This window comes from Staurois parvus, unplaced genomic scaffold (genome assembly GCF_062004578.1).
Source record: "Staurois parvus isolate SC_StPar_1 unplaced genomic scaffold, SC_StPar_1.0 ptg000746l, whole genome shotgun sequence".
Taxonomy (NCBI): Eukaryota; Metazoa; Chordata; class Amphibia; order Anura; family Ranidae; genus Staurois; species Staurois parvus.
Genome location: NW_028318542.1, coordinates 3,351,093 through 3,363,158, shown reverse-complemented (window position 1 = coordinate 3,363,158; position 12,066 = coordinate 3,351,093). Strand labels below are relative to the sequence as shown.

Sequence of the window (12,066 nt, the reverse complement as noted above, 5' to 3'; positions counted from 1 at the left end):
AAATTCTCAATTTTCGGTCTTTGTTTATAGCACAAAAAATGAAAACCACAGAGGTGATCAAATACCACCGAAAGAAAGTTCTATTTGTAGGGGGAAAAAAAAAAAAAAAAAAAAAAATTTCATTTGGGTGCAGTGTTGCATGACTGCCCAATTGTCAAGTAATGCAGCACCGTATCACAAAATTGGCCTGGTTAGAAAGGGGGGAAATCCTCTGGAGGGCAAGTGCATTTCCATTTTACCAACCAAATGGAGATAATACTTACTTTAGATTTGTTACAGGTTACCATCAACATATTTGAATTACTGGTTGCTTTAAAGCTGAACTCCAATCTCGCAATCAACATGGACTATTTGTAAACCTTATGCTGCTAGCATTAGCAAATAGACAGGAAAGTATTTGTGTCAAACAGTATTTAACATTTCTTCAGTTATTTTCTGGTTCTAAACCTAAGCAAATGTCATCATACATCCCAGGAGCAAGAGAGGAGGATTTTTTTCTGCGAAGCATATCCTCTTGCCTGAGCTAAGAGCAGATGGACTACAGCAAGTAAATGTTACTTGAATCATCTGCCCTTACACAAGATGGCCATGGCCAGAAATGCTAGGGGGTGCCTTTCAAAGTGCTCTCAGCAAAACTTTTTTTTTTGCTTTTTCCATGCTTTCCCTGCCTTGCAATGATGAGGAGGGGGCTGTGGGGTAATGTTTAACAGAATTAACCCTGTCTGTACTGTTTGCAGTTTTGCATTATCAGTTGTAAATTAGATTTGGACATTGTCTGTCTTAAAAGGTTTAAAATGCAGAAAGCGGCCTCCTGTATTGTATGTTAATGAGTTATAGTTCAGTCTGTGTGTGATTGGGAATGGTTACTCAAGAGACCCTGGAAAAGCCAGCAATTCTCACCCCCCCCCCCCTTTTTTTTTTGCTGGGTATGCTATCAATGGGAGCACATAACCTAATGAGGTGTTCTCAAATTTGAGTACAAAAGTGGAAATACGCTTTAAGGCAAGGGTGCTCAACCTTCTGAAGAGCGGGGGACCAAAGTGATTTGGAAACCAGTCGTGGGCTGCAATGAATTGAAATGGTTCACAATCTATTTTGAATAGCATAGTGAACACTTTCCTCCTTCAGCCACTGAATGCCAGCAGGAGGGAGAAGGCGGCTTACAGCAGTTGCAGGAGGAAAACTGAGAGAATTGGGTCCTGTATATGCCGCCCCTCCTGTCCAAGTGTAAAATAGAATTCAACAGGGAGGACACATGGGCCCCATGGAGCATGGTTGCCAATGCAACACCAGTGGTTGGGGGTGTGTGGTAAAAAAAAAAAAAAAATCTTAACTATGGGGTTTTACTGCCCCCACCAACCACAAATGTAAAACAAGCCCTTATTGTCCTGAGACCCCTATAAGGCCACTTTCACATTGATGCACTGCAGTTTACCCACAATGCGGGTGCAGCACAGTGCACCTGAGGCTTTCCTGCACTTTACCATAGACTTCTATTACATTCTGTGGGTATGGTGCACTTTGACCCCTTTGCTCCAGCGCCTCCTGGCCCTTTATGAGTTTCAGAAGCAGGGGCGGGGTTTTAGAGTCATGTGACCGCCGTGATTCGATGTCACGGCAGTCACATGATCGGAAAAGGTCCCGATCGCAAGGGGAGATCGGGACCTTTTGTGAGTCATGGACATATGTGCTGGGAGCGTGCAGGGTGCGCACTCTCAGCACATATGCATTTTCAAATGGTACACAAATATACGGCTGCTCGGCGTCAAGGCCCAGATACCAAGAGCCTGCATATTTGCGTGCGTTCGGCGTCTAGGGGTTAAAGTGCACCAAACCTGCAGGATATAATAGAAGTATGCTTCCCTGGTTTGAGGGCCACATGTGGCCAGCAAGCCAAAGTTTGAGCACCCCTGCTTTAAGGACTCGAGTCGATGAGTTTCTGAATGCTTCAAGTGGGTTTCAGTGGGGGCTCACTCACACATCTACATGTTCAGCGTACAGATACACATTTGCAGCGTTTGTGGTGCGTTTAGGCATTTATGATTTTTACTTATTTGCACACAAATGTGTTTGGTTTTTTCTGTAAAGCTGCAGGAATGTAAAACAAACAAAAAAACAGCATGCTGGCTCTACTTTCTTTCAAATGCACATGAAATTACTGCAACATTGTAAACAGAAATGCGTAATTTCCTTGCATATATGTTCAATTGCACCCATCAATGAGTTTTAAATGTTCTCCAAAACGTGTCAACGCGGACCATTGACACAAGCCTGATACCCGTCAACACAAGTCCTAAACACAACACCCAGCAGACAGTTTATTTTCACCCAACATTTACCAAGGATTGTATTTGATTAGTCAGGAAAGCGACGGGTCATACATGTGCTTCCGTGGTAGCTGGAAATGTACTATCCCCCATTGCCCATCCCCAATGTACAAAACACAAAAGTAACCTTTTTTTTTTTTTTTTACTTCAAAATCATTTATTTTTCTTAAATAAGAAAAAAAGAAAATATATGGCAATTCTTTTCTTGCCTGTACATATTGCATAGATTTCTGTTACACAAGACATACATTAAATAACAGTTTTCTTTGAAACAAAAAAACGTGCAAAATGAAATGGCTCCTTTTTATCCATAAAAAGCTGTGACCGAGAAGACATTTGTGTTTCCCAGGTGAGGTTTTTTTTTTTTTTTTAAGCACAATTTATCTTTTACATGCAAAGGAGGAATCCATTTCCCGGAACCAAAGTGCAGAGTCAATAAGCAATAACCCATAGTGACAGTTTATTGGCACCATATCTGCTAAGAAAGGATGCCTGAGTAGTTGCCATTGCTTACTGCACTTTAGTCCAGCTTGGATTTCAATTGAATGGTTGATGGCTTCTTCATTTCTATTTGTAGTTTACCAAACCTCAGCCTGAACCCAAAGCCCTTTCCAGTGGTCTTGTAACTTGCATACCCTAGTGGCAGCCATTTTGGATCTGAATATTCATGAGGATTCAGCCCATCACTTCCATGAAGAAGTCATGACAGCACTGAGGAGTAGAGAGTCATGTCATTAAGTCTGAATCAAAAGTCTCCATAATTGCTTTGGAACGCCAGGGCTGAATTCTCATAAACACTGATTTACCCCCCCTCCCAAATGGCTACCCATGACAGAGGTAAACGGGTACACTTTGATCGGTTGAATATGGAGGTCTTAGATAGAGCTACTGCTCATGAGGTCACTTATATTTCACATTTTGTACACCTGTGTGGTGTCTAGTTCTCACCCCCCACACCCACCCAAAAAAAAAAAAAAAAAAAATCCAACCTTGAGCTATTGAGTATTTCCCATTAGCAACATGAAAAATGACTGGAAAAAAACAAAAAACAAAACGCATGTCTGAGATATAGAATTCTGGTAATTGATTTCTGTGCTCATATATTGTAGTGCTGCCCATCAAAAACTGTAGCAGATGAGGAAGCTATGTACTAGTGTTGAATAAGGGCCAAATGTTCCATACCTGCCATTCTCAGGGTTCCATGGAGGACTAGGGTTCCTACAGAGGTTGCTAGAGGTTCCTTGACCTGGCTGATTGACCCTCCAAACTGATAGTGCCTGCAAAGTTTTGGGGCCAATGCCACAACCAGCTGCAAGACACCAATCTTTTTAGCTGTTTGTAGGGAGGCATTCTAATGACCAATACAAGAGCCATTTTACCCTCCCAGTCAACAACGTAAGGAGCATTTTTCCTACCGACTCCAAATTATTTGATTTTGCAAGGGTTCCCTCAAAACCTCCAAATTTCGAAGGTTCCTCTGTGACAAAAAGGTTGAGAAAGGCTGATCCATACAGTTAAATGGTCATTCAACACCAAAAGAAAAAAGGGTCAAACCCCTTACTGCCTTCATATTTCTATTTCTGTACATATGCCATTTCCATATCATAAAACAAATGCACATGAAAAGGGAGACATCAAACAGATGGAAATCGCAACCGTACTGGGAACCAATGTGCGGGTAGTGAAGCTGCGGGTCCACACGAAAATCTGTGCAGCTGCACCACCCGCACAAAAGAATGTGGATCTGCGGGTGGGTGCCATTAATTCTAATGGAACGCCGCACGCACTGGAAATCGCAACCGTACTGGGAACCAATGTGCGGGTAGGGAAGCTGCGGGTCCACACGAAAATCTGCGCAGCTGCACCACCCGCACAAAAGAATGTGGATCTGCGGGTGGGTGCCATTAATTCTAATGGAACGCCGCACCCACTGGAAATCGCAACCATACTGGGAACCGAGGTTCCCGTGCGTGCTGCGGTTTCCAAAGAAGTGCAGGGACTTCTTCCCTGCGTGTCACAGTGCACGGGAGTCCATTCAAATGAATGGGCTCTTGTGCCCGCGCAAAACGTGGCCCGCACAGCCACATATGTGAACCGGGGCTTAAACCTGGAAGCCGATTGGTTTCTGTGCAGAGCAGCACCAGATTTTGCACCATGCAGTTTTAGTAAATAACCCCCACTGATTTAATACTCCCTAATGAACCCTTGTGAACTCCTGATTGACAGAATGGATGTGAGCACAGAAAGCAATTGAAATTGTTAAAAGAAAATATAAACAGCTGAGTAGCTGGCTGGAAATCTAGTTGTGAGATGTGCATTAAGAAAAACGGAAGACTAAACTCCAACCTCAGTAAAGTGACCATATAGCACCCAATGTGTGAGGGGGAAAAAAAAAAAACAAAACACCCCTCAGGTGTGACAGTTGATCTGCATATTAAAAATAAGAATAAAACCAAATAACTAAAATACAGTCTTCACAGAAGACATTGTGAGTTGCCCGTCCCTCGAACACAGTAGCAACACAAACCTTCTATAATACATTGCGGTATTAAAATTCGTTTAAAAAAAAAAAAAAAAAAGGGAAGCAATATGCACCAGTGGATCAGTCAAGACAAGTCAGAAAAAGGTAAATATCTATTACTGCATGGCTTCTGTAAACACTGAACACCTCTAGTTACTGGTTTGTAGGCACCGTTCTTGCATTAAATGCAAGCTAACCAGTAAAAAAAGACAGCATACAGTCTTGTGCAAATATGCAAAAAGTTTCAGAGTTCTTCCAGCTCAGAAACATTATACTGGCCCATCTCAATCACAAATGTTGGGTCTTGCTTTAGGAAGAGGTCAGGACCCAACAATGATTTCTACAAGGTTATCAAGGTCGCTGGATTCCCACATACTTTGGTTGGAACTGCAGGATGGGGCGCTACAAGAGGAAGGGAACCAAAGATCTTCTGGCACAGACAAACGGCTACTTAAAGCAGAGCCTACAAACTGAAATTCTTTCTCAAACACAGAAGTGTCAATGTCTGAAAAGGGATCATCAAAGGAGACGTCATTAAGATAGCTGGAATTCATAATCTCAAAATTGCCAAAGACTGTCTCAAAATTAGCAAAGACGGGCTCTGAAGGCCTGAGCTCATCCGTCGGAACAGTTAATACACAATTATCTGCTTGGACTTGAGATTCCCTCTGTGCACTGGGACTGTCCATACCTACTGGTGCCTCACCAACAGAGGGTGAGGAGGCTTCACCAGGCACTGGCTCCAAGGCAGAAGTGTCCATTACAACTGGCAGCTCGGGGAGGGCATCTGGAGCAGATACAGGCAGGTTTTCTGAAAAGGCTGCAGCAAACACCAACTCTCTTATCAATTCGATGTCTCGACTATCTTCCAAGGAACTAGAATCTGTATTAAACAACTCATCCTTCTGAACTTCAACACACCTACTTGGTGTTTGGGCGGTTGGGAAGGAGACTCGTGAACCTACTTGGTTGACAGACTCTGCCTTGGCTTCAGGTTCTTGCATGACACAGGGTTGTTGGAAATTTTGAGGACAACTTTCTTCTAATACACTTTCTAACTCCTTCAAAATGGTGGCAATGGCAGCAGTTACAGAGAAGTCATCTTCCATTGAAGGTAGAAGGATGTCTTCCAGATCTGCAGGGAGAATAGAACTTTTGACATTCCCAGTTGACAGATCACATGTGCCAGCGATTGCATTCTCCATGACCGGAAGAGGGTATGTACTTTCATAGTGAATTTCATCCTGGATGATTCTCAAAGTGTTGGAGATGAGAACATAACGCCGCAAGCTAGGCTCTGGCATCGCACGTCCCTTATTGAACTTCTCAAGTGACATGTTGAGTAAGGACTGACGGAGGAAGCAGTAACCGTCTCTCTGCAGGGATACGCGTCCATTCAGCATAGATTCATCCCATTCAGGAAGTTTCCTTTTGACACCCCTGGTAGGCATGGTTACCTTTAACAAAACAGATAAAAATTGTTAAGTGTTGCGTTTTGGGGGAACAGCTATTCAATTACAACAAAGACGGGCCTATTGCTCAAAACAACCAATCAGATTTTATAAGAAAATACATTTCCAAACGGAATACAAGTTATGCATTGAAGTGTTTGAAGGATGACTAGTCTGAGCCCTTCCCCCATGCTGCTTTTGGATGAATTTCTACTTTAAAGCAATTCTAAAGCTTCATTAAATTTCTTTTGGAAAATAAACATGTCTATACTTACCTGCTGTGTTTTGCATAGCGGAGCCTGGATCCTCCTCTTCTCGGGTTCCCCGCAGGTTCTCCTGGCCCCTCTCATTGGGTGGCCCCACAGCAAGCTATGGGGACACCCACTGCTCCATGTGCCCATTCACACACAAAGCCACAGCTTGGCCCAGTCCCCCTCTCTCCTCATTGGCTGACTGGCTGTGATTGACAGCAGTGGGAGCGAATGGCTCCCGCTTTCGGGGACAGCCAACGAGGCGGCAGAGACCCGGGGACAGCCAACGAGGCGGCAGAGACCCGGGGACAGCCAACGAGGCGGCAGAGACCCGGGGACAGCCAACGAGGCGGCAGAGACCCGGGGACAGCCAACGAGGCGGCAGAGACCCGGGGACAGCCAACGAGGCGGCAGAGACCCGGGGACAGCCAACGAGGCGGCAGAGACCCGGGGACAGCCAACGAGGCGGCAGAGACCCGGGGACAGCCGAGACTGTTGTTCACATCGCCAGATCGCAATGAGGCTCAGATAAATATTAAGCGGGCTGCTGCACACAGAAGGTCTTTTACCTTCATGCATAGAATGTATGAAGATAAAAAAAAAAAAAAAAAAAAGCTTTGATCCTTTACAACCACTTTAAGTATGAAGCTAAAACACCCCTGGCCACCCGATACTGTGAAACACTCAACGAGGAGCAGCAGACCCGTAGAACATCACAAGGTACCCTGCTACTGCCTCAATTGAAGTTTCAACATGTAGCTACACTCTTGGATAAATCAAAATATACTCAAAAATACCAAATAGATTCTAATGTGTAGCTGCACTTAAAAAAAAAAAAAATGAAAAACAAAAATATTTTTTATAAAGTTTTTACTTTAGAAATTTAAAAATATACATATTTATAAGTAATATACATGCAAAAAAATGTGTGTATGATATATATCTATCTATCTGGGGCTGACTGACCATTTGGAAACTTGGGCACTGCCCGAGGGCCCAGGGTCAGTAGGGGGCCCCATGAGATGCCCCTGGTACCTTTTTCATAGGCTTTTTTGAGTTTGGGCAAGGACACAGGGGCCCCATGATCCCCTATTGCCCAGGGGGGCCCCATGAGTTGTAAGTCCGCCCCTGATATCTATCTCAATGTGTTTTTTATATTTTAAATGTATATATTTTTTCTTATTGAAAAGTGCACTTCAATATAGAATATATAATTTATATTCTAATTTGTATGTTTAGAAATTTAAGGAAAAACATCCTACATTTCTAAAAAACATACATAAAGAATAATATATAATCTATTTAAAAAATATAGGAGCACTTTAGGAAAAATAAAATAAATATATATATATATATATATATACATACATACATACACATATACACACACACACACATATATACACATCCTAGATTGTAAGCTCCAAGGATCAGGCCCTCCTAACCCTCTTGTATTGAACTATATTGTTGCTGTATTGTCTCCCGTTATATTGTAAAGTGCTGAGCAAACTGATGGCGCCATAAATCCTGTATAATAGTAATAATAATAATAATATACACACACTTTTTTTAAATGTAATAAAAGGATTTTTAGAAATACAAATCAGAAAACAATGAGAAAAAAAAAACTGATGTTTATATGCATACAATAATTAAGAACTGTAACACTTGCATTATTTACGATGATTTTGCACCCAGCAAAGTGTACATTTGAAGCTAATAGGAAGTGTAGTTTGTTAGAGCTGGAAAGAGATCCTATTACAAGAGAAGGCTCATCCCTAATCCTCCCCCACCCCAGCATGAGAGCCCACCCTCCCCCCTCCTCTGGAGCTGGCCCGTCCCCTGCTCTGCTGGGATTGTGGAAAACAAGCACAAAACAGCCGTGCTACCATTTTGGAAAACAACCAATATAATCTGAGTGATGGTGATACAGCTAAACCCAAACAAATCGCAGCCGTCACCCATTCCTTATAACTACACCATCTAATACCCCCCCCCCCCACTGCACGCCCTGTGCCGGGATCAGTTCACACTGCTTCTAATACACACACTGCAAACAAGTCTCCAACATACTTCACATCCCCAGAAATGGATACAAGTTACAAAACCAACAAAAAGTTACATTGAAAAGAACACCAATCTATTTATAACTATATTATAACATCAGGGCTCTGATGGGGGCGGATCCTAAACAGCAGCTACATGGATGATGTGCACAGGTGACTCCCACTGTGCCGGAGGCTTCTCCAGTGACACAAAATTAAATGACCCGGAAGTGTGCAACACAACATTAATAACACATACATCCAGCGCTCCCTGATTATAACACACACAGTCTAATAGAAAAACGATGTGCAAAAAAAAAAAGTAAAAATTATACTATATAAAAAAAAAAAATTGAAGATGTGTAGGTAATAGAAAAAAAAAATTTTTAATGAGTAAAAAAAACCTAAAAATTACACTATATATTTTTAAAAATTAAACGGTTTTAGAAAAATAAGAAAAGACTAACTTGCTTTTAAGCAGAAAAAACCCTTCAAAAACAAACAACACTATATTAATGTTAAAAAAAAAAAAAAAAAAAAGATTTTTAGATAAAAAAAAAAAATAACCAATTAAAGAAAAAGAAAACACTAGTTTTTAATTAAGCAGGAAAAAAGTAAAACTATACTGTACAAATATAAAAAAAACAAACATTTTTAGATAATAGAAATTATTTTTAATGAGTTATTAAAGCTAAAAATTACACTATACATTAAAAAAATATTAAAGAGTTTTAGAAATATAAGAAATAACACTAATTAGTTTTAATTAGAAAATCCCCTCCAAAAATGACACTATAAAAGATTTAAAAAAATAAGAATATATATATATATATATATATATATATAAATGACCAATTAAAGAAAAAACCCACACTAGTTTTTAATGAGGAAGAAAAAACTGAAAAATGCTGTATAAATATAGAAACTAAATTGAAAAGTTTTAGATAATAGAAACAAAAATCATTTTTAATGCAAGTAAAAATAGCTTAAAAAATACACTATATATTTTAAAAAGTTTAATCAGAAAAACCCCTCCAAAAATGACTATATAAAAAATTTAAATAAGATTTTTAGATATTAAAAAAAAACCAGAAAAAAAAAAACAAAAACTAAAAATGACACTATATAAATATTACAAAAAAAGTTTAGGAATATAATAGAAAAAAAAACAGAAAATTGATTTTAACCAGGAATCCCCAAAAAATTACATGATATATTAAAAAAAAAAACAAAAACACACAAAACAAAAAAAAAAAACATTACAACAAATGACACTATATAAACAGTAAAATAAAGGGTTTTAGAAATACAAGGAAAACACACTACTTAATAAAACAAAAGCAAAGTTACACTATATTAAATTTCTAAAATACATTTTCATAGAGTTTACGGATTAAAAATATTATTATTAGAGCTATAGAAAGGAAAAAAATGGATGAGTACAGTACATAAATAATCAGTATAATTATATATTTTCTCTTTCTGTAGAGCTTTGAGCGGCTCTCTTCCTACACCTCGGTGGCGCCCTGTTTGTAGGGGGAGTTGTGTGGCGCCCCATCTCCCCCATCATGCAGTGTGGACACAAACAAGGAATCACAATGTAGTTTTGTGTCTATAATACTAAATGTATAAGTTGTTAGTTTGTATCGCCCCCCATGTCCCCCTGATGCCCCCCTCATACCTCTACAGCCCATCCTCCATAGCACAGGTGAATTCTATACAATGGAGGGGGATGGACTAAGCCGAGAGCAGCTGTGCATAGCAACCAGTCAGCGTGCAGCTTTCATTTTCAGCGCTTCACTGAACAGGCTGAAGAAGGAAGCGGATTGGCTCCTGCGCACAGCTGATCCGAGCAGAGTATGCCGCAGTAAAGCACCGTCCGCGGTGTACGCTGTGATATCGGAGGGAAGGCAGGCATCGCACCCACCCGTCAGTAAGAGCAGAATGAAGGGGAAGTCGCCGAGTGTCCGGTGTTGCGCTGGGCTCAGTATCCGTCACCTGCAGACACAGCGCAGAGTACTCTGGAGGAGCTCGGCTCTCCGGGACAAGGCTCCGCTCCTACCCAGCACCCACAGCCCCGCACTGGCATCCCCCCTCACCTCTATGTCGCTCAGCAGATATCCGCTACACCGGTCCTCCTCCTCTCACCGATCTCATTGATAGACTCCCTTCCCGCCGCTACATTCAAGTTTAGTATCTTTCGGCGGAGCGATCGCCCCTCCCCTTTCTTTGGCGCGAAGCAGGACGGGAATTGTAGTGTAAATAGCTCTGCCAGCCAATAAGCGCTGTGCACCAGGCAGACTACAATCCCACAATGCAGCGGGAGGCACCGCCCACTCGCGCCGGCGCACGTACACCCAGCTCGATGAGACGGATGTGTAGCTGGGCTTTAATTTAAAGGGGCCGCGCAGGGTTTGAGCCCCGGCACGGCAGAAGTTGGGGTTCTCCGTGTAAAGTGAATGGCGGTGCGGCGGGGCTATAACGCAGCTAATGGGCTCCTGCGGTGCAACTGCAGCCCCTGCCGTGGACTTTCATGGTTGTGAATGGCGGTGGCTGCAGAGCTAGCAATCAGCAGCGCTCACGGCTCTACTTGTCAGCCAGTTGCAGTGACTCCCCCCGTGTACGGTCCCCCGGGGCTCACCTTGATGGGTCGCCTCTGGCGGGTGCACACGGTCACAGGCTGCGGTGTCCTCCCCGGCGGGTGTCCAGCGGCCGTCCTCCCCCCGGACTCATACCGTATAGTTCGGCTCTGCTGTCCCCCCCCGAACATCCCCCCCCACTCCGCCTGCACCACACTCACAAACATGCCCAGCCCCGCTCCTACTGCTCTGCGCTCATTGGACGCCCCGTTCCAGCTGCTCAATGCTCATTGGCCGCCTCGCCAACCTGGCTCACGGATCCCGGAAGCGGATTGGTGAAGATGGCGAAATCCCTCCCCCCCGTGCTTGCGCTGCTCCTTCCCCCCTTACTACTGCACGGAGGAAAACGTGGAGGGGGAGGGGAGAGGAGCCTTCACCTGATTAGAGGGAGCAGCTGGGGACAGGCATGGCGGACGACGAGGTCTCGGGGACACCCAGCTCAGGGGGGCCCACTGTCCGCTCCCACTATAGCCAGTGCTGACCTACTTCTGAAAATGTCGGCTCCCTGACTGTCATGCCTGCCGGGCCACTTCTGAGCCTTCAGCCACCCATGGAAGAATCGGCATTGTTTATAGAAAATGACTTGGAACCCCCAACATTCTATATATTTATATGTACGCTGTATTGCCCAAAGTATTGCTCGGCCTGCCTTTACACACAGGGACTTTAATGACATCCCAGTCGGGGCGTCCCTAGGGTTGGTGTCACTCGGTGCGGTGACACTTGGTGACAGCTCCTCCGATGATCCCCACAGAATGGATCGGATCTGCAGATTGAGCATAATGGATCTGACGCCGATCCATTATGCTCCCCAATCCGCAGATCCGATCCA

The 12,066-nt window shown here is 43.0% G+C and overlaps 1 protein-coding gene across 1 annotated transcript; it reads right to left on the bottom strand.

Moving 5' to 3' along the window:
• Positions 1-2,455: 2,455 nt before the first annotated feature.
• On the bottom strand, positions 2,456-11,336 carry LOC149445120 (uncharacterized). Its single transcript, XM_089654177.1, has 2 exons — positions 11,237-11,336; positions 2,456-6,305 (listed from the first exon to the last, which is right to left on the bottom strand). Exon 2 carries the CDS (start codon positions 6,297-6,299, stop codon positions 5,169-5,171), a length of 1,131 nt encoding a protein of 376 aa, XP_089510303.1. The 5' UTR covers positions 6,300-6,305; positions 11,237-11,336; the 3' UTR covers positions 2,456-5,168.
• Between the last annotated feature and the right edge of the window lie 730 nt (positions 11,337-12,066).